This window comes from Ursus arctos, unplaced genomic scaffold, assembly GCF_023065955.2.
Source record: "Ursus arctos isolate Adak ecotype North America unplaced genomic scaffold, UrsArc2.0 scaffold_12, whole genome shotgun sequence".
Lineage (NCBI taxonomy): Eukaryota > Metazoa > Chordata > Mammalia > Carnivora > Ursidae > Ursus > Ursus arctos.
Window position 1 is genome coordinate 2,375,383 of NW_026622786.1, and position 22,555 is coordinate 2,397,937.

The 22,555-nt window shown below is 39.7% G+C and overlaps 1 protein-coding gene across 4 annotated transcripts in view; it reads right to left on the reverse strand.

Moving 5' to 3' along the window:
- The window catches only part of SETDB1 (SET domain bifurcated histone lysine methyltransferase 1), a 30,595-nt gene extending 12,478 nt beyond the window's left edge, over window positions 1–18,117 (reverse strand). The window contains exons 1-9 of one of the 4 annotated variants that reach the window (XM_026486658.4): window positions 17,975–18,117; window positions 16,638–16,908; window positions 15,675–15,826; window positions 3,767–3,801; window positions 3,245–3,344; window positions 2,281–2,406; window positions 1,918–2,119; window positions 1,331–1,404; window positions 44–234 (exon numbers count right to left, since the gene is read on the reverse strand). In XM_026486658.4, coding sequence (XP_026342443.2) covers window positions 44–234; window positions 1,331–1,404; window positions 1,918–2,119; window positions 2,281–2,406; window positions 3,245–3,344; window positions 3,767–3,801; window positions 15,675–15,826; window positions 16,638–16,897 — 1,140 coding nt within the window. In that variant the 5' untranslated portion in view covers window positions 16,898–16,908; window positions 17,975–18,117. Of the gene's footprint in view, window positions 1–43; window positions 235–1,330; window positions 1,405–1,917; window positions 2,120–2,280; window positions 2,407–3,244; window positions 3,345–3,766; window positions 3,802–15,674; window positions 15,827–16,637; window positions 16,909–17,786 lie in introns of all 4 variants that reach the window. The other 3 variants (XM_048220569.2, XM_026486655.4, XM_026486659.4) reach the window with 3 other exon arrangements.
- Window positions 18,118–22,555: the final 4,438 nt, after the last annotated feature.

Sequence of the window (22,555 nt, forward strand, 5' to 3'; positions counted from 1 at the left end):
CACCCTAACCCTTGCCTCCGAAACTCTGGGGAAGAAACAGTACCAGGAAGAGAATCCTGACTAGGCTGCCGTCCACCTCCTCGACCCGAGACTTCCACCATGTGCCTTCCCACTCAGTCTTGATAAGCTGGCCACTCTTGAGCAGCACCATGGGGCGGTTGGGGTAAGCCGTGATATACTCTTCTATGAAGTCCCGGCAGGAGACGTCCTCTATGTCCTCCCAAGTCTTCTTCACTGTCCCAAGGAAGAAGGGGGGCTGAGAGAGGGCAAGCGGAGCAGGTCTTTTTTTCTTTTTTAAGTAATCTCTATGCCCAATGTGGGGCTTGAACTCATGACTCCAAGATCAAGAGCTGCATACTCTACCAACTTTGCGAGCCAGGCGCCCCAGGGCATGTCTTGATAGGAAAAAATAAATGGTTGGCAAGGAGATGTTGGGCATTTTTCAAGGAGGGAGAGAAAAAATACATGAAGAAAACAAAACCTCAGAAGCAAAACCAAGGCTACCTAAAAGTACTGAACCTAGTGTGTAAATGCACACACAGATCAAGTAAAGAAATACTAACTAAGCAATATGCAAATACAGGTGAGTCCCTTATTTCATAAAAATGGATGTTTTGTTTAGGAAAATTCAAGTGAAAATTCTTGCTAACTTGATATAAATCGAGAGATAAATAAAAAAGATCAGGTGGCATCACGAAACTGATAAAAAAAATTTTGTCCTTCCTTCTCATTCTCTATCAGATTACTTCTCAGGGACCCTGAATGTATTTACTGCCATGTTATGTGGAAAGGGAGCAGTGTTAGTTAACTCTTTTGTAATTAAAAACAACTGCTTTGTAGGAGTCTGTTCTCAAGCCAGAGACACAAGTATAGAAGACACTGTGAAGCCTCCATTTAATTCAGCTTCTGCAGAGAGCACCATGCAGACTACAGATTTACAAAACGTGAGATGAAGGATAAGACTAGGAAAGAAGTAACATCTTCTTAAGCCTAAATCACTCAGAACTGAAATCAAAACACAGCTACAGTAAGAGAGTCCCCCCAAGGTCAGTGATGATCTCCTAGTGTCCCACTCTTTGACTACAAAGATCCAGCACTAGAGATAAGCAAATAGAACTGTATCTTCCAAAAACTGTATCTTCCAAAAGACATTAACCAAACTTACGCTCTTTGAGATGGAAGCACCACAAATATCATGGCCGGCTGACATGCCTGGCTCCCTCCCTTTCTTTTCTTTTAATATCAGGGCTTTTCAACGGATTATCTTAAGAAGAAATACAAGGTAGAAGAGGAAATGGATAAAACTCAGGAAGGAAGGAGTGACACTCACGTGGCCGACAAATGGGATAGAGTTCAGACTGTGTAACGTAGGAAGCGTAGCCATCATCAAAGAAAATGAGAAACCTGTAAGGAAAGAGTGATGGCAGAAAGATCAGGGGTTATGTTAACATGACCCACAGAATTATCATAGCTTCCACTCATGATCACAAATAGGACACTCCTGGGAAAATGTTCCAGTCTACTACTTCCTTCCTATTACTCTCCCTTCTAAGAGTTAGGATTCTCCCTCAATCTAAGCAACTTACCTCCGCTTTTCCAAAGGCTATTTATTCTTGTTTCACTATCAGACTCCTATTTTGCTAAAACCATTTAGTTTCACCTTCCTTCTATTCCCCTAACCATTAAACAATTTTGACGACTCTCCTCCTAGTTTTCCTCCAAGTTTTCTTCTTGAGAACAAAAGAAAAAAAGGAGGAAGAATCACTCACACGACCCCTGTAGCAAAAAAAAGAGCAAGGGTTTCTGGTCACTGGGGCCTAAACACAAAAGCTAATTGTGAGATCTGGACTATGGTCTGATTAGGGCAGGTGCTTTGCTACTGGCCTCTACTCTCTTTACAATCCTCTGTCCAGGTACCTGAGCTTGTTTTTGACGTTTGGTGTCTCGGCTACAATGCCAGCATAGAGCCAGACCTGATTCCCATCCTTGTATTTGGCCACCACTCGACTGCCCACAAACAGCTTGTCAGCAGGAGGGTGGTAATCATAGGCAATATGGTTCCCCGACAGGAGACTCTTTCCTTTGTTGTCGAATTTCACCTTGTACTTCTTTCCTGGTCCTGAATAAAAGGAAAAGATGAACAAAATTTATAAAACCACCAGTTTCTGTGTAAATCCTGACTGTTACATGAGGACAAAAGGCAAGGCTGTGGGGAGAAGAAATGATCAGCAATGGAGACCTGCAGGTTGCCCTTCCTTAGCTCTTCTAGCTTGAACATACCAACCGTCTGGATGGCAATAAGGGTGCCTTTGTGCCATGTCTTAGTTCTCTTCTTGCCCAGGATGCGCATGCTGACTATCAGGTCACCATCCTTGCTCAGTTCTCCAGACATCTGACTCAAGGTTCCTACGAAAGAAAGCAAAGTCGTTCTAAAGAGATATGGCATAGATCGGGAGAGTGAATGGGAAACTAAGGATGGTATAATACAGTAATTGGGGAAAATGGGGCAATCATTGATCCACTTCTGCTCCTCTCTTGGGCAGACAAAAAACACAGCTGACTCAATTATTTATGCTAATAGGAAATACATAACTGAAATTCACACATAATTCAAGACCATCTCACTTTAAGTATTTCCAACTCCGAATTAACAATATTAATTACACTCATTAAGTATGAAGTAGTATTTATAAAACATTTTCGTGTTGATCTGTTAACAGCCCTACAGGACAAAGTTTCCCTCGGACCTCTTTATAAAAGTTTGAGTTGCAGGATGGCTGGGAGGCTCAGTCAGTTAAGCACCTGCCTTCAGCTCAGGTCATGATCCCAGGGTCCTGGGATTGAGTCCTGCATCAGGCTCCTTGTTCAGAGGGCCACCTGCTTCTCCCTCTGCCCGCCATTCCCCCTGCTTGTGCTTTCTCTCTCTCTTTCTCTTTCTGGCAAATAAATAAGTAAAATCTTAAAAGAAAAAAAAAGTTTCAGTTGTTCTCTTCTAAACTCCATCAACAAGTAGTCATGAGCACAGAGCTAAAAAGGTATTTGGATAAAGCCACCACACACTGGAAAATCAGCAGACAAAAGGCTTAAGCAGACAAGGAAAACCGTGATGTTTAAAAGAACCCAACAGAGGTGGAAGAAGATTCTGAGATGCTAAAACAAAGCCGTTTACCCATGAAATCTCTGTAGGAATTCACCTCCCATCCCTGCCCCCATCCTCTATACCAAGGTACCTCCAGACCCTAACCTTTATGTAGATCCTGGGAACTGCTCTTCTTGTTGACAGCATCCATGAACTTCTGGACATCCTGAGCTGACTTTCTTAAGGCAGCCATAGCTTCACGGAGCTACAAGAAAGGTGATGAGGGAAACAAGTTTTAAAATAGCATGGGTTAGACTTGAGAATAAGAACTTGTCTTTCAAAAAACAAAACAGAATGAGTTATGGTTGGGAAGGTATGGTTACTTTATCAGGCAAAACTGCCCTTTCTTATAAATCTGGTTCAGAAATCAGCTTTAGGGAACATTCCTTGATTAATCTCACCTAGCCGATCGCTGCCAAATTCTACATTCGTACAGCACTTAGTGCATGCATCTCTAAGTAACCTCTGCTGCATCTTTAGAACACCTATTAGAGGCCTGGAACCCACAGGGCTAATTATAGAGTGGATGATTATGTTGATGGCTGAAGTGACAGAATGGTCAGGCCAGAAGTTTCTCCCATCTTCATATTCTTACCTCTCACCTTTACCTTCCCTGTCCCAACTCACCTTCTGGTCTTTGGGAGTTCTGCTCCCAGCATCACCTGTGGATGAGAAAAGCTTTGATGAATGTAAGAGACTTACACATAAGAAATTCCAAAAAACCAATAACTAAGCAACTTTTTATTTTCATTGAGGGATTTTATTTGCATGTATTATATATAACTAAGCTACTTAAAAACATTACCATGGAACTATTACTAATAACTACTGGCAACCACATAAAAATATATATGTAAAAGTACTAAATGGTACAGAAAGATACACAGAAAACAGATGACAGTGCTTACCTGAGGATAAAGTACGGTGACAGGTGGTAGTCTATAGGATTTGGGTTTTTTACTGTATGTTTAAATTTTTTTTAAAAGATTTTATTTATTTGAGAGAGAGAGAGAGAATGAGAGAGCATGAGCAGAGGGTGGGTGGGGCGAGGGGCAGAGGGAGAGGGAGAAGAAGACTCCACACTGAGCATGGAGCCTAACACAGGACTCGATCCCAGGACCCCAGGATCATGACCTGAGCCAAAGGCAAACACCTGAACGACTGAGCCACCCAGGCGCCCTTGTATATTTAAATTTTTATAACAACAATTTGCTTATGGATTATTTGAATGATTTGAAAAATGAAATGTGGTCAATGAAGCAAAAATGTTTATTCTTGAGTAGCGCTGTCCAACAGAACTTCTTGCTGTGATAATATGCTCGTCAACACTTGTTACTGTCTCTTTTTGAATACAGCCATCCTAATTAATACAAAGGGGTTCTGATTGACATTTCCTTAATGACTAATGATGTCAAGCATCTTTCCATATACTTAGTGGTCATTTACACATCTTATTTGAAAAAATAACTATTCAAATATCTTGCCCATTTTTAAACTGGGTTGTCTTTTTATCCTTGAGTTGCAACAGTTCTTTATATATTCTGGAAAATACTAGACCCTTCACATTTCAATGATTTAAATACCTACAGCTAGATAGTGGTTAACTACTGTATTGGACAATGCAGTTTTAGAGATTTATAACACCTATTTAAAAATGGAGGGTTGCCTGGGTGGCTCAGTCAGTTAAGCGTCTGCCTTCAGCTCAGGATGATTCTGGGGTCCTGCGATCAAGCCCCACATTGGGCTCCTTGCTCAGTGGGGACCTTCTACTCCCTCTTCTTCTGCCCCTCCCCCTGCTCTTGCTCACTCTCTCTCTCCCCCCCCTCGAATAAATAAGTCTTAAAAAAAATGGAAAGCAATGGTGGTAATCATTTCACAATATATATGATATATATGGATATATATCAAATTACTGTTTTCACACCTTAAGCCAATACAATGTTGTATGTCAATTATATCTCAATAAAACCGGGAGAAAAAGGCAGCAAAAAAACCCAAAAAACCAAAAATGGAGAGGAACCTGTGTGGCTCAGTGGTTAAGCGTCTGCCTTTGGCTCAGGTCATGATCCCAGGGCCCTGGGATCGAGCCCCACGTCAGGCCCCCTGCTCAGCGGGGAGCCTGCTTTTCCCTCACCTCCCTGCTCATGCTCTCTCTTGCTATCTCTGTTGCTCTTTCTCTCTCTCTCAAATAAAATCTTAAAAAAAAAAAAGAAAAAGGAAAGCAATGTACATGTCCTAAAAAAAAAGTCCATTTAATAAAATAGTTAAATAAACTGTAGTATCTCCAAATGAGGTTCCTAAAGAATCTTTAGTAACATGAGACTGCTAACAACACATTAAGTTTCAGAAGTTAGGATACATAGTAATTTATTTGACACGAACCAAACCTTAGAGAGAATAGAGACACACCCCTATGCATACACACACGTTCCTCAAAGAGCTGTGAACATAGTATACGACTAAATACCTGTTATCTTAGACCTCTACAACTATAAAAGTGCATTTTAAAAGTAAAAATATTCATTTGATAAAAAAATTCAAACATTATAAGAGGACACACAGTAAAACATCAATCTTCCTCAGACTCCTGCTTCTAGTTACTCTCCTCAGAAGCAACCAATGTATCAGTTTCTCTTGCAGCCAAAGATTCTGTAAACGTGCATATGTACTTTTCCCCCTCTGCATCCTTTTACTCATATTCAACATGCAGATTTTATGTTGCTTTTTATCCCCACACTTCAAATACCTAGGAAAAATATTCCCTCTCAGTAATCTATAAATCTGATTCTTTCCCCCCCAATTTTTTACTGTGGTAAAATACACGTAACATAAAATATATGACCTTAAACCATTGTTAAGCGTACAGTTCAGTAGTATTAAGTACACTGATACCATTGTGCAACCATCAACTTTACTGAAAAATGTTAAGGACTAAATAAATTGTGTTTGTGTAGAAAAATTAAATAGTATGAAATGATCAGCTATCCCTAAATTGATCTTTTAATACTGTCAATAGTTTTTTTTGGCAGAGGGAGCAGGTGAGTGGGGAACATGACAAGCTGATTCTCAAATATATATATAAAAGCATGACAGGTAAAAAGAACCAAGACATCCATAAAGAAGAAAACCAAAGTTAGGTTACTGGAACTAACAGATGGAAAACTTACAAAGCCCGGTTACACACAATATAGAATTTATGTAAGAAAAAATGACAGAGCAATCAAACAGAATAGAAAGTCCAGAAATAAACCCACAAATATATGAAAATAATTTATGACAAGCAAACAATGTAAATCAGTAAGAAGGGACTCATTTCAGTAAGTGGCACTGGAACATTAATAACCATATGAAAAAAAATTCAGATCTTTACCTCAAATACTACACAAAAAATAAATTTCAGTTGGATTAAAGGCAAAGCTATGAAACTTTCAAAGGCAACATAAAAGATCTTTATAATAAAGTCCCAGCACAGAAAGGCTATAAAAACCAATTATCATAAAAGAAAATGCTAAAATTATAACTTCTGTTAATCAACAAATAACATAAAAAGTAAATATCAATCAGAACCTGGAAATGATGTTTGCAACTCATAACTACAAAGTATTAGTATTTGTGACATATAAAGACTTCCTATGAATCAAGAAAAAGACAAACGATCACTGAACAAAAAGCAAGAACAGACATTTCAAAGAAAAACTAAAAGGGGTGCCTGGGTGGCTCAGTCGGTTAAGAGCCTGCCTTTGGCTCAGGTTGTGATCCTGGGGTCCTGGAATTGAGCCCCACGTCGGGCTCCCTGCTTAGCAGGGAGACTGCTTCTCCCTCTCACTCTGTCTGCTGCTCCCCCTCCTTATGCTCTCTCTAATACATAAATAAAATCTTTTAAAAATAAAATTAAATTAAAAAACCACAATACCAAGTGTTGTCAAGGATGTGGAGCACAGGACACACTCATCCACTGGTAGTTACAAATATAAATTGGTACAACCACTTTGGAAAGCTCTCTGTTACTTATCCAGTAATGTTAGAATTCCCATACCCTAAGAACTAGCAACTCCAGTCTTACAGCATATACATCCTAAAAACTTAGTAAGACTGCCAAAAGAGAAAGATTCTTGCACACCATAAGAGACTCTTAATGACAGAGAATAAACTGAGGGTTGATGGAGGGAGGTGGGAGGGGGATGGGCTAGATGGGTGATGGGTATTAAAGAGGGCACTCGTGATGAGCACTGGGTGTTTTAAGTGATGAAGCACTGAATTCTACTCCAGAAGTCAACAGTGCACTGTTTGTTAACTAAAAAAATTTAAATTAAAAAATTATAAATAAAGAGAAAGTGGATCAGGAGTCATGTATAAGAATATTTAGAGTATTATTTGAACTGAAAACAAATGAAATGGCAACTGACAGGAGAAGAGATAGAGTGTGTCATATTCACAAGATGGAACAGTATACTGTAGTATTTACTGAACTAAGCATTGCAACATCAGCATGATGTTAAAGAAATGACTGAAAAATGCATATACTAAGATTCCATTTATACAGTTGAAAAACAGGCACAACTATGGCACTTCTGATAATAGTGATATGAAAAGGATGATTCCCCTAACCAGAAAACAATTATAAAACTAGAAAGAATTGTGAAAAACAATCAACTCAGGCCACTGGAAATTGACCAAAGACAAACAACAAATTGAGAAGTATTTGTTCTTGAAAAACGGCTAAAATTCTGGCAAGGAAGGTGAAATCTGTGGAGCTCTTGCCTGGGGCAGGTCCCATCCCTACTCCCTCTCTAGTTGGGTGAGCGGAAACTACAGCTCGACCACTGAGGCGCTAGCCATGACGAGGAGCAGCCGTCAGTCTGAGGCTGCAGTTCTTGTTTAGTGTGAGCAGCAAACCGGTCAGATCCTGGAAATGAGAGCCACAGACAGGCCTAAATAAATTCTCCAGACATTCCTGAGTGACTGCTAAACTATGCCCACGCAGGGAAAACCCAGGAGAGTCAATGGAGACTTGAGAACTAGAAGCAACTCTGAACGCATTCTCCACACCTCTGTAAAACTCACTGGCTGGGGGCACCTGCGTGGCGCAGTCTGTTGAGCGTCTGATGCTTGACTTTGACTCAGGTCAAGATCTCGGGGTCATGGGACCAAGCCCCATGTTGGGCTCTATGTTCACTGCGGAGTCTGCTGAGGTCTCTCTCTCCTCTTCCTTTGCCCCCCACCCTCCCGGCACTGTCTCTAAAATAAATAAATCAATCTTTAAAAAAAACACCACAGAACTTACTGGCTAAACTATGCAAAAATAAGGGGGGAACTGTTAGGAGCCAAGCCATATATATATATGACTATATATACATACATATATATGTGTGTGTGTGTATATGTATACATACATGTATATATACAAACATATACGAATCTGTGGGTGACTGCTAAACTACGCACATACAGAAAAGATCCAAGAAACCCAAAAGAGACAAGAGAACTAAACACAAGTCTGAATGCATTCTCTATACTTCTGTATAACTCGATGGCTGAACTATTTTAAAAAAGGGGGCAACTCTTAGGAGCAAAGCTAATATATAGTTTAAATTTAAAAACCAAGCAGAGACATCAGCTGCACACTAAAGGGAAGACAGAGTTGGCAGTATAAGAAAAATTACTTAAAAAAGAAAGAATGAAAAAGAAAACAGAGTGGTGCCTGGGTGGCTCGGTTGGTTAAGCGTCTGACTCTTGATTTCTGCTTAGGTCATGATCGCAGGGTCATGAGATTGAGTCCCGCATCAGGCTCCGTGCTGGGCATGAAGCCTGCCTAAGATTCTCTCTCTCAGGGCACCTGGGTGGCTCAGTCGTTAAGCGTCTGCCTTCGGCTCAGGTCATGATCCCGGGGTGGTGGGATCGAGCCCCGCACTGGGCTCCCTGCTTGGCGAGAAGCCTACTTTTCCCTCTCACACTCCCCTTGCTTGTGCTCCCTCTCTCGCTGTCTCTGTCAAATAATTAAATAATACCTTAAAAAAAAAAAAAAGAAAAAAAAGATTCTCTCTCTCCCTCTGCCTTTCCCCCTCCCACCCGAGAAAGAAAACAGCAACTCTAAATTAAAATTCAGAGTTGCTACATTGTCGAAAATGTCCACCTTCCAACAACAAAAAATGATGAAATGTTCAAAGAAACAGGAAAGTGCAGCCTATACTCAGGGAAAAAACTGTGGCAACAGAAACTGACTTGCTGCCTGAGCCTAGATACTGGATTTATAAATATGCTCAAAGAGCTACAGGAAACTACAAAGACTAAAAAAAAGAAAAATATGCTAATACTTAGTAAACAAAAGACCTGACTACAAAAAGAAGCAAATGGACATTCTGGAGTTGCAATTACAAAAACTGCAAAGAAACATTCATTAGAGAAGCTAAAAAAGCAAATTTAAAATGACAGAATAAGTAAACTAGAATATAGATTCCTATATAGAGAAACGCAAAGAGAAGACTGAAGAAAAATGAACAGAGCTTCAGAGACTTATGGGACAATGTGAGGCATTCTACCATATTGGTAACAGGGATCTCAGAGGGCAAGGGGAGAGAGAATGACTGGGGCACCTGGCTGGCTCACTTGGTAGAGTGTGCAACTTGATCTCAGGGTCGTTAAGTTTGAGCCCCACAATGGGTGTAGGGATTACTTAAAAATAAAATCTTAAAAAATTACATTGAAAAAAATACATATATTAAAAAAAAGAAAGAAATAATGACTGAAACACTTCTAAATTTGATGAAAAACTTGAATCTACAGTCCAAATTCAATAAATCTCAAGTAGGACAAATACAGAATTACACCTAGACACATCGTAGTCAAACTACTAAAATCGAAAGAGAAAATCTTAAAAGCAGTAAGACAAAAATGACTCACAACCAGGATACAAACAACAATTTCATCTGACTTTCCAGCAGAAATAATGGAGACCAGAAGACACTGGGATGGCGTATCTAAAGTGCCAAAAGAATTCTATATCCCACAGGGCGCCTGGGGGGCTCAGTCAACTGGGCATCTGCCTTCGGCTCAGGTCATGATCCCAGGGTCCTGGGATCGAGCCCCATATTGGGCTCCTTGCTCAGTAGGGAGGCTGCTTCTCTGTCTCCCTCTGCCTGCCGCTCCCCCTGCTTGTGTACGAAGGCAGAGAATTCACTTTTAGCAGAACTACAAGAAATATTAAAGGAAATCTTTCCGGCTGGAAAAAGATGACACTAGATGGTAACTCAGATCCATAGGAAGGAATAAAAAGCAACGGAAGTGTAAACATCTGGGTAAATATATATATTTCTCTTTTCTTCCCCTAAGTTCTTTAAAAATAAGATTGGTCCTTGCAATAATTATAACACTAAAGTGTTGGCTTTAAACATATGTAGATGCAATATATTTGACAACAGTATCACCCAAGGAGAGAGTGAAAATGGAGCTATCCTGGGCAAAGCTGCTGTATTTTACCAGAATTAAGTCAGTATTAACTTGTAGTAGATAATGATCAGATAAGTATCAAACACTTTTTAAAAAGCTAAAAAAAAAATCAGAGGAATTATAATGATTTACTGATATATTTGTCTGACATGAAGAAGGCAGTAAAAAAAACAGATAAATATAAAAAATACGGGGGGAAAAGAGCAAAGCGATTGATATAAATCCACCCATACGGATTCATATGAACTATGAATGTACTCAACACTATTTAAAGGCCAGAAACTGTGAGACTGGATTTAAAAAAACTATAAGATCTAACTATATATTGTCTGTAAGAGATACACTAAATTTAAAGAAATAGATTTTAATTTAAGTAAAAGGACAGAAAAAGACACAACATGCAAATGGTAATCATAATAAAAATGGAAATGCTATATTAATATCTGATACAATGGACTTTAAGAAAAGGGATATCACTTGACACAGAGATATCTTTTAATAATAAAAAATCAACTATAAATGTATACATAATAGACCCCCAAATGGAGGAAGCAAAAACTGAAGTAAATTGAAAGGACAAACAATTCAACAACTTTAGTTCAAGATTTCAAAACTCCTTTCCAAGTAACTGTTAAAACAACTACACAGAAAATTAATAAGGACACGAACTTGAACAGCACTATTGGCCAGCTTAACCTAACCGACATTTATAAAATACTCCATCCAACAGCAGCAGAATACAAATTCTTTTCAAGCACACATGGATCATTCTCCAGGACAGATAATATTTTAGGCCATTAAAAAAAATCTAAATAAATTTAAGAGGATTAAAATAATATGAAGTATATTTTCTGACCACAATGAAATTAAGTAAAAAACTCACAACACAAAGAAATCTAGGAAATTCCCAAATATTTGAAATAATCAATTGGTCGAAGAAAAATCACAAAGGAAATTAAAAATTATGAGTTAAATGAAAATACAACACACAGGGGCGCCTGGGTGGTGCAGGCGTTAAACGTCTGCCTTTGGCTCAGGGTGTGATCCCAGTGGATCGAGCCCCACATGGGGCTCTTCCGCTGGGAGCCTGCTTCTTCCTCTCCCACTCCCCCTGCTTGTGTTCCCTTTCTCGCTGGCTGTCTCTCTTTGTCAAATAAATAAATAAAATCTTAAAAAAAAAAAAAAGAAAGAAAATACAACACACAAAAATTTAGGAGATGCAGTAAAGCAACATTTAAAGGGAAATTTATACCTTTAAGTATTAACGTTAGCAAGAAAAAAAGATGTAAAGTCAAGTCAATAATCTGTTTTAATTTTAAGAAACTAGAAAAAGAAGAACAAATCAAACCCAAGTACATGGAAGGAATAAAGATCAGAGTAGAAATCAGTGTAATAGAAAACAGGAAAACAGTAGAGAAAAATAAATTGATGAACCCAAAAACTGGTTGCTTGGAAAAAAGCATAAAAAATGACAATCCATTAGCCAGATTAACCAAGCAAAAAAAAAGAGGAGATCCAAATAACCAATATCAGGAATGAAAGAAGGGACATTATTACAGAACATACAGAAATTCAAAAGAATCATAAGGGAATACTATGAACTTTATGGCAATAATTTAGACAACTTACATGAAATGGAAAAATTTCTAGAAAGATACAAATTAATGAAAGGGACCTGAGAAGGAATAGAAAATCCAAATGGACATTATCAGGTAAAGAAAAGTAATTAGTAATTAAAAACCTTCCCACAGGGGCGCCTGGGTGGCACAGCGGTTAAAGCGTCTGCCTTCGGCTCAGGGCGTGATCCCGGCGTTATGGGATCGAGCCCCACATCAGGCTCCTCTGCTGTGAGCCTGCTTCTTCCTCTCCCACTCCCCCTGCTTGTGTTCCCTCTCTCGCTGGCTGTCTCTATCTCTGTCGAATAAATAAATAAAATCTTTAAAAAAAAAAAAACAAAAAAAAACCTTCCCACAATAAATTCAATGTGGTATCCTGTAATGGAAAAAGCCCAGAAATCAAAAGTGTAGAGATTAGGTGAAAGTAATGCACCCATGTTTGCGTCTTACTTTTGACCAACGTACCATGGTAACATAAAATACCAACGTTAGAAGAAACTGAGGAAAAGTATGCAAGAACTCTCTATTATCTTTGCAATATATAAAAAAATATAAAACTATTCCAAACTAATAAGCTTATTTAAAAAAAAAAAACCTATCCACAAAGAAAAATCCAGGTCAAGATGGCCTCCCTGCTGAATTTATCAAACATTTAAGGAAGAGATAATTCTGTTTCATACAAATTCAGAGGAGGGAACATTTACCAATTCATTTTTATAAAGCCCATAATACCCTAACACCAAAGCCAAAAACACATATTACAATAAAACTACAACAGCTCTCATGAACACAGGTGCAAAAGTTCTTAACAAAATATTAGCAAATCTAATACAGAAACATATAAAAAGGATTATACACTAAGACAACATGGCAAGGGTAGGGTGGGGGGTTATCCCAGGAATACAAAGTTTGTTTAACATCCAGAAAATCATTATTGTAATACTCCTTATTAATAAGAAAAAGGACAAAACCTCTATGATTATCTGAGAATGATACAGAAAAAGTAACTGGCAAAATCTAAAATCCAATCGAGCCATGATAAAAACTCTCAGCAAACTAGGAATAGAAGCAACTTCCTTCTACCTGACAAAGGATATCTACAAAAACCCTACAGCTCACATTACAATTAATGCCTAAAGACGAAATGCTTTCCCCCTAAGATAAAGAGCAAGCAAAAGATGTCTGCTCTCAAGTCTTTCATTCAACATTGTACTGGAGGTTCTAGAGAGTACAATAAGGCAAGAAGAAGAAATAAAAGACATCTATATTAGAAAGGAAGAAGTAAAATTGACTTTATTAGCAGACAACATGAGGTAACATACAGAAAATCCAAAGGGATTCACAAAAAGCTTCTAGAAGTGAGCTTACTAAGGTCACAGGCTATAAGATTCATATACAAAAATCAACTAAATTTTCATATCCTAGCAACAAACAATCCTAAAATGAAATTAGGTAAATAATCTCACTCACATTAGCATTAAAAATAAAACATTTATGAGAGAATGCATTAGAAGACTGAGTATTTGTTTGTTTGTTTGTTTTTTAAAGATTTTATTTATTCGACTGAGATAGAGACAGCCAGCGAGAGAGGGAACACAAGCAGGGGGAGTGGGAGAGGAAGAAGCAGGCTCATAGAGGAGAAGCCTGATGTGGGGCTTGATCCCAGAACGCCGGGATCACGCCCTGAGCCGAAGGCAGACGCTTAACTGCTGTGCCACCCAGGTGCCCCAGAAGACTGAGTATCTGTTAAAAGGTAATGCTCCTTATATTGACCTTTAGATTCAATATAGTTCCTATTAAAAACCCTAACAGGTTTAAAAAAATGTTTTTGATAGAAACTGACGAGCTGATCCCAAAATTTATTTGGAAGTTATATGAAATACAAATAAATATAGAGCACTTCCATCAAGTGATTTTAAAACATACCATAAAGTTACAGTAATAAAAGCAGTGTGGTGCTAGTATAAAGAGAGATATTTAGATCAATGTGACAAAACAGAATCTGGAAATAGACCCTCATATACATGGCCAGTTGATTTTTGACAAGGGTACCAAAACGACAGTCTTTTCGACAAATGGTGGTGGAACAACTGGATAGCCATAATCAAAATAAACAACCCGCCCTCAACCCTTACCTTGAGAAGTTTTACTCTTAAAAGACACCGTTAAGAAAGTGAAAAGACCACATCTGAGAGAAAGTGTAAAATATATGATAAATGAATTGTACCTAAAACTTAAGTTCTCTAAGTCAATAATAAAAAGACAACACAATTAAAAAAAAAAAAAAGACTAAAAATTTGAATAGATGTTTCCCCAAAGAACATACATAAATGGCAAATAAGTATGTGAAAAGATGCTCAACTTCCTTAGGGAAATGCAAACTACAATCGCAATTTGATATCACACACACACACTAGAATGGCTAAAAGACCGACAATCCCAAGCATTGGCAAGGATGTAAAGAAACTGGAACCCCATACTTGGCTAGTGGGAATGTAAAATGGTATAGCCACTTTTGATAACAGTAAGGCAGTTTCCTAAAAACCCAAACATACACTTACCCTAAAACCTAGTAAATTCTACTCCTAGGTGGAATATCCAAGAGACATGAAACATAATGCCCATATAAAGATTTATACAGAAATGTGTAATAGCAGCATTATTCCTAATAGCCCCCAAACTGGAAACAACCCAAATATTTATCAATTAAAGAATGGATAAAGCGCTCTTCCATAGCTCAGCTGGTAGAGCAGAGACTGCAGAGGGAAAGAATGGATAAAAACCTGTGGTATATCTATAAAATGAATTATTATTCAGCAAAAAGAGGGGAGCAAACTATGGATACCTGTAATAACATCGATTAATCTCAAAAACATTATGCTAAGTGACAGAAACCAGATACAAAAGACAATAAATTGAGATTCCATTTATATGAAATTTCTAGAAAAGGCAAAAAGGAAGCAAGCAGATCAGTAGTTACTTGGGGGGGTGAAAACGGACAATGTAGGCAAATAGGTATGAGGGATGTTTTTGGGGTAATGCCAAGTATTCTAAAACTGGACTGTGAAAACTGCACTACTATATAAATTTACGAAAACCCAAACTATATACTTAAAATGGGTGAATTTTATAGTACATAAATTACACCTAAAAAACCCCTCAAAAGTAGACAAAACCCAAAAATCTACCATTTGAGATACATACATACATAGGTGCTAATGCCACCTATAAAGAAAAGGAAGGGAATTCAGAATAGAGGTTACACAGAATGGGGAAAGGAAGGTCATTCCATCAGGAAGTAGTACATAGGGAACACATATGGTACTAAAACGTTCTATTTCTTCGGTAATAGACACATCCAACAGTTTGGAATATGTAGTCAGTGACAATGGTTTCTTCTTTCTTTTATCTAATTAACTTCCGGTCTTTCAATTTCAATCCTGAGACTTTCTACCTGTAGCCTTATCTCTTACCTGAATCAATACTGAGGACATCATCATCTTCATCAGGAATCTCGATTATTTCTGTAGGCCGGGAAGCTTCATCCTCAGAGCTACTGTCCCGGTATTGCAGACCCAGTTTGGAATAAAAGTCCTTCACCAAAGACTCACAGTTAGTCACTGCCCTAATATTGGAACACATGTAGAAAAGGTCAAAGCCAGCAGAAATAGGTATAAAAGCCATCAGAATTTATACATATTTAAGTATACACTGACCTCAATTTAAACAGGCCAAGTTTCTTCATTTAGAATTCATTTTTATTTTTATTTTTTAAGTAGGCTCCACGCCCAGTGCGGGGCTTGAACTCACCACCCTGAGATCAACACCTGAGCTGAAGTCAAGAGTTGGACACTTAACCAACTGAGCCACCTAGGCACCAACCATTTAGAATTTAAAATGCTTTTCTCATAGAAAAATGTTTAAATAGTGGTTTCCAGGCTAGTTCCTCAAAAATCCAAAATAAGCCCTGAGTACAGTCCTCTCAACCACATCTCATCATTTACCTTGTGAACTGAAAATGTGTTCTAAGTGACAACTAAGGTGTCAGACACAAACCTTCTGGGGATTTAGGAGTAGATACAGGGCTCGTGCTCCACAGTTACACAAGACAGCAACACTTTACAATCTTCACTTCCCAGATCACCCCACTAAGAAAACAAAGCAATTGTTTGGAAGCAGGATAGAGGAGAAAAAAGGGGAAAGGACTCAAGAACTCCCCTGCTGCTGCCTATACATTAGCTTCTGATAGATGAATATTCTATATATGGGTGGTTGAGGTCAGATTTTGGATCCTAACCTATGAGGAAGAGGAAGGTTCTATACATTTGTACCTTGTAAAGTATAAAGTCCTTTATAAAGTGCACAATATCATGAACAATCATACTTCTGAAATGTCTGCCAAAGGGGAGATTTCCTATTTCCCACGTAGTCCTCACCTGGATGCATCATCAAAGAGCTGGTCAACATGGGCCACCTCAGATTCCTTCTGTATTACCCACGTTTCCAACTCTGCTAGTTGCTTCTTACGCTGTTGTACACAGTCCATCTTTTCTAGTTCTTCATCGATGAACTGCCGAAGTTCCTCCATCGAGATACCCAGCTCCTCAACCACAGCTTGTTGCAGCTCTGCAATCTCTTCAGACTCCACTGCAGCTGTTGCTGCATCCAAACCAATGCACCCAGGGAGGGAGGACATGCTGTTGTCCTCTACATGGAACAGAAAACTAAGATTACGTGTGGAGTCATAACCACCAAATATCAGTACCCCAATAAAACTCATTCCCACACTACTACTTGTTATTCAAATACAGTTAAGCTCGATTCTATGTTCTCTCTCTTCATTCTCCTGTATCTGACGCTAAGATTTTGTAGCATTCGTATCTTATCCTATAGACTACAGGCCTAAGATTTAAAAGTTTGAGGGCATGGAGAACATATATTATGCAGCAAGGAGCTACCGAAAATAATGTTTTAGGAAACGGAAGAGAACCAATTTGCTGAGGAAGGTATCTCTGTGACCTGTGTTCCTTAATTCACTGAAGAGATAAATCTTTGTTGCATGCTATGCCAGTTCGAACACTTATCTCCATCTGGAGGGTAGCGGTTAGTCTGTAACTCACTAAAACTCGTTGTTTCCTCTTTAACCACTTGTTCGCCTTACATTACTTTGCTTCCAAGTGGAAATTTACTTTTCAAAGTCTATTAACACCTAAGCATACAGAAGCAAAGAGGTTTCCCCAAAGTAAAGGGAACTTAAAGCAATCTGGGAATAAAATGTGGCTACATAAAAAGTACCATTCAAATAACCCATGCATTAGTGTTAACTGTTTTGATAAAACGGCTCAAGCAAAACTGATGCCAGAATGCCGTGCGAGCCCAAGGCCAGTTCTCACTGCCTCCATTTTTCCTTTGCCCGCACACCGCCCCACCCCCGCGCTACCCTTTTTGGGGGTGCGTCCCACCCACCCCGCAAACCCAGCTCAACCCCGCCCCCGCTCGCCTCTCGAGGAAGACTTCCTTCTCACCCTCGCCCAACCTCCTCCCCCAAACAAAACATTCCAGACAGGCCCCTGGCCTCCAAATACCTCTATTTCCCACACCTCCCTGCTTCCAGCTACAACAGTTCTTTTTCACCAGCCAGACCCCAGACTCGAGACGCAGGGGTCAGCCTCGATGGGGGAGAACGAAACCGTAAGGGAAAGGGAGCAGGGGGAGGGGAAGAAGCGTGAGGGAGGGAGGGAAAGGGAAACGAAAGAGACGCCCGGAAGCAAACCTCAGGTGCCGTTCCGGTCGCCACGACGGTGGCCTGACGGGGTCAAACCCAAAGCCTCTGAGCGCCCCTCCAAGGCCAGGAAAACTCAGACAAGTACGCATGCGTCAAAGCAGACCCGTCCAGGACACACGTGGGCGGCAACTGGCCGGGTGAGGAGGCGTGGCCTGGAGTATAGTATAGAAGCTCCGCCTCTTCCGCCAACCCCAACTAATGGCAGCAATATTAGTTTATCGTGTAAAGACTCAGTAGGCAAACACTTAGGTTTAGATTTTCTATTTCACCCCGTTGGTTTTATTACACAAGTGGTATAAATTGTAACAAGTGGAGGAATATCGAGATGTAACAGGAAAAACGTGATAATATCCTCTCCTCCCTCCATCACTTATTACTCCTGGGGCTTTGAGGTTAAAATAGCTTAGTTTTCTAGGCTTGTATGTACAAGGTCATGAATGTGGATTTTTTTTTTTAAGATTTTATTTCTAAGTAAGTTTTATACCCAGTGTGGGGCTTGATCTCACAACCCTGAGAACAAGAGTCACATGCTCTGCCCGCTGAGACTGCCAGGCACCCCTGAATGTGGATTTTGTTTTGTTTTACTTTTATTTCACACGTGGACGTCCCTTGAAGTCAATAAAAACTGTAACATTTGCCTTTTTGACAATTGCATAATACTTCATAGTGTGGCTAAATCATACTTAGAAAGATGTTCTCAGTTTTTAGCTACTACAAATAGTACGACAATAAACATTAGCATCCTTCTGAAGTAGTACTTTTATTTCTGTGGAAGAGATTCCCCAAAATGGAATCTCAGGAAAAAGTATATATATGTACTCTTTTTTTTTTTCACTTTAATAGAATCTACTCTCAAATTACTATTCAAAAAGGTTGAAACAATTTTTACTCCCACTAGCAAATCTCTGAAAGCATGTTTCCCCACACCCTCATTAAGACTGGATGTTAACTATTTAATTTTTAAACATTTGATGGGTTTTAAAATAATAGCTGCATCAGGATAGACTAAGTTGTGTTGTGGAAACAAACAATTCCAAGAGTTTAAAACAAAAACCATGCATTTTTTGCTCGTGCTGCATAATCTTCTCTAGTAAATTGACATTGAAGCTCTGCGAGGATATCTACTCAGAAATCCAGGCTGATGAGTAAGCCATGCCAGAGGGAGAGACCGCTAAAGGCAGTTAAAGTGATTCAGGACACTTTCATTAACAACTCATTGTTCTGACTGAGTCATAAGGCCCTACCCAACCACAAGGGGGCCAGGAAGAACAGCCATGTCTCATATCTGGAAGGAGAGAGAACTGGGTGTGTTTGATGAACTAGCAGTATCGACTACTACATTATTTCGTTATTGCTTTAATTTGTTCAACTATCTTTACACTAACCGTACCTAACTTCATTTAAAAGGTATAAACCAGAACCTTCTGTGTAAGACTGGAAGCAGGGCCAGGCAGCCCTGAAATCCTCTCCTTGTGACCACACTTCGTGCTCATTTCACCTGTCCACCAGTTTCCTGTAAGTCCCTGTTTCCAATTGTTAAGACACTAGGAATTGAGATACAGAGAAGTGAAAGGGTCCTCTAGGTATTTCAAATTCAGCATGTTCCTAACTCATCTTGTGGTATTATTTTCTAATGTGAGCTAGACATTTTAGACATGCTACTCCCTATAAAAGACACATGCACACACAACTGTATTTATTGAATGTTTTCTTCATACCAGGCACTGTTCTAAGCACTTTACAATTATTAATTTATTTAATCCTCACAATAGTCCTATAAGGTAGGAACTATTATTGTCTCTTTTATTATGAATAAGAAAACTGAGACACACAATTATATTAAGTGTCAGAGCCAGGCAGTTTGGCCCTAGAGCTTGTGGTCTTAAACCATTATCCAATACAGCTTTTTGGAAATGTTTATCATATGTTTTTCCTCCTTCCTTTTTAAATTTTACTGTTCTTGTTTGGCTCTTATTCTTTCCTGGACAAAATAGCCTCTTAATTGGTAGCCTTGTTGTGGGACTGCCCATATAGAGCTTTAAAATACCGTTCTGATCATGTCACTCGCCTGCTTTAAAACAATGTTTTCTTTACATCTATCAAATAAAGTTCAAACTTCACGGTATAAAATTTGAGGCTCTTCAAAATTTGCTCCTGACTTAGCTCTCTGGCCACGTTTCCCATTTTCGCCTTCGCACCCCCGGTTGAGTGCTATTTCCCCGACATGTTTACGCATTTCACTTTTACATCTCCATACCTTCTTTCATTGTGGTCTATCACCTGTAATGCCCCTTCTCTTCCTGCCTGCTATAATATGAATTCTCGAAGGTCCAACTCAAATGTCTCCTCTGTGAAGTTTTCATAGACCAGCAGTTGTCAAACTTCATCATGTATCAGAATCACCTGGACGGCTTGTTAAAATACAGATTGCCACCCCCACCCCACCCTTGGAGTAGTTTTGGGTGGAGTCTGAGAATCTGCATGTCTAACATTTTTCCAGTAGTACCTATGCTACTGGTAGGGGGACCAGAATTTAAGAAACACTGTCTTATCATATGATTTCATTTATATGTGCAATCTAAAAATCAAACAAAGAACAGAAACCGACTCATAAGTACAGAGAACGATCTGGCGGTTGCCAGACGAGGGGGACTGGAGGGCTATGGGCAAAACCGGTAAAGGGGATTTAGAAGTATGATCTACACAGTGGGCCTGACTGGCAGTGTTGGAAGAACATGTGACTCTTCATCTCAGGGTTGTGAGTTTGGGCCCCATATTGGCTGTAGAGATGACTTACGTAAGTAAACTAAAAAAAAAAAGAGGTATGAACTTCTAGTTCCAAAATAAATAAGTCGGGTGCTTGGGTGGCTTCGTCATTTAACTGTCTGCCTTTGGCTCGGGTCATGATCCCAGGGTCCTGGGTTCGAGTCCCTCATTGGGCTCCCTGCTCAGCGGAAGTCTGCTTCTCCCTCTGCCTCTGCCCCTCTCCCCTGCTCATGCTCTCTCTTGCTCTCTCAAATAAATAAATTCTTTTAAAAAAATTAAAAAAATAAGTCAATAAGTCACGGGCATGGGGGCACCTGGGTGGTACAGCGGTTAAGCGTCTGCCTTCAGCTCAGGGCGTGATCCCGGCGTTATGGGATCGAGCCCCACATCAGGCTCCTCCGCTATGAGCCTGCTTCTTCCTCTCCCACTCCCCCTGCTTGTGTTCCCTCTCTCGCTGGCTGTCTCTGTCAAATAAATAAATAAAATCTTAAAAAAAATAAGTCACAGGCATGAAAGGTACAGTGTTGGGAATATAGTTTGTATCATGACAGATGGTAACTACACTTATGATAAGCATTTGGCAATGTATAGAACTGTGAAATCACTATGTTGTACATTTGGAACTAATACAATATTGTATGTCAATTATACATCAATTAAAGAAATCACTCACTAGATTATCCTAGACTATCCTAGACTATCCCTCACCCTCTGCACAGCTAACTCCTGTCTGTGTGCTTCCATGATCTTAGTTCCTTCCACTTGTGAGTTGTCTCTGTATGTACCTGTCTCCTTTGCTGGTTTGTGATCAACTTAAAGCTGAGGACCTGTCTGGATCATCTTTGTTTCTCCTAGCACCTGACATATTGCCCTGTACATGTCATGCTCTGTAATGTGTCATGAGTGAAGGGAAATCTGTTCTGCCCTGATTATGTTTCTGTTAGTTAGATTCCTTCAGCTTTCTTTTTTTTTTTTAAAGATTTTTTATTTATTTATTCGACAGAGATAGAGACAGCCAATGAGAGAGGGAACACAAGCAGGGGGAGTGGGAGAGGAAGAAGCAGGCTCATAGCGGAGGAGCCTGATGTGGGGCTCCATCCCATAATGCCGGGATCACGCCCTGAGCCGAAGGCAGACGCTTAACCGCTGTGCCACCCAAGCGCCCCTCCTTCAGCTTTCTGATGTATGTGTGCATGTAGGGAGAGGGTGGGGGTGGGAATGAGTAATGGGCAATGTTGAAGAGAAATAGGAGCTATTTACGGCATCATATCCAGTCTGATTTCTTCAATGCCTTGAGAAGTCTGGTAGAAATCAGCAGTGGGACCCAGGAAGTATCTTCTAAGACCCTTGCTACTCAACACGCAGTCAAGGAGCTTGTTAGAGATTCTAAATCTCTGACCCTACTTGGGATGTACTAACTCAGAATCTGAATCTTAGTAAGATTTCCAGGTAATGTGTTTGCTTGCTAAAATTTGAGAAGCACTATAGGAAAGGCAAGTTTGAGCAGGGCCTCAATATTTAGGGAACCAAGCTCTGGCTTTTTCTTTTTTTTTTTTTTTAAAGATTATTCATTTATTTATTTGAGAGAGAGAGAGAGAGAGCACAACCTGGGGGCGGGTGGGTAGGGAAGACGGAGAGGGAGAAGCAGGTTCCCCAATGAGCAGGGAGCCCAGTACGGGCTTGATGCAGGGCTCAATGCAGGGCTAGATCCCAGGACCCTAAGATCATGACCTGAGCCAAAGGTAGACACTTAACCAACTGTGCCACCCAGGTGCCACTCTGGCTTTGTTTTTATTAAGGGCC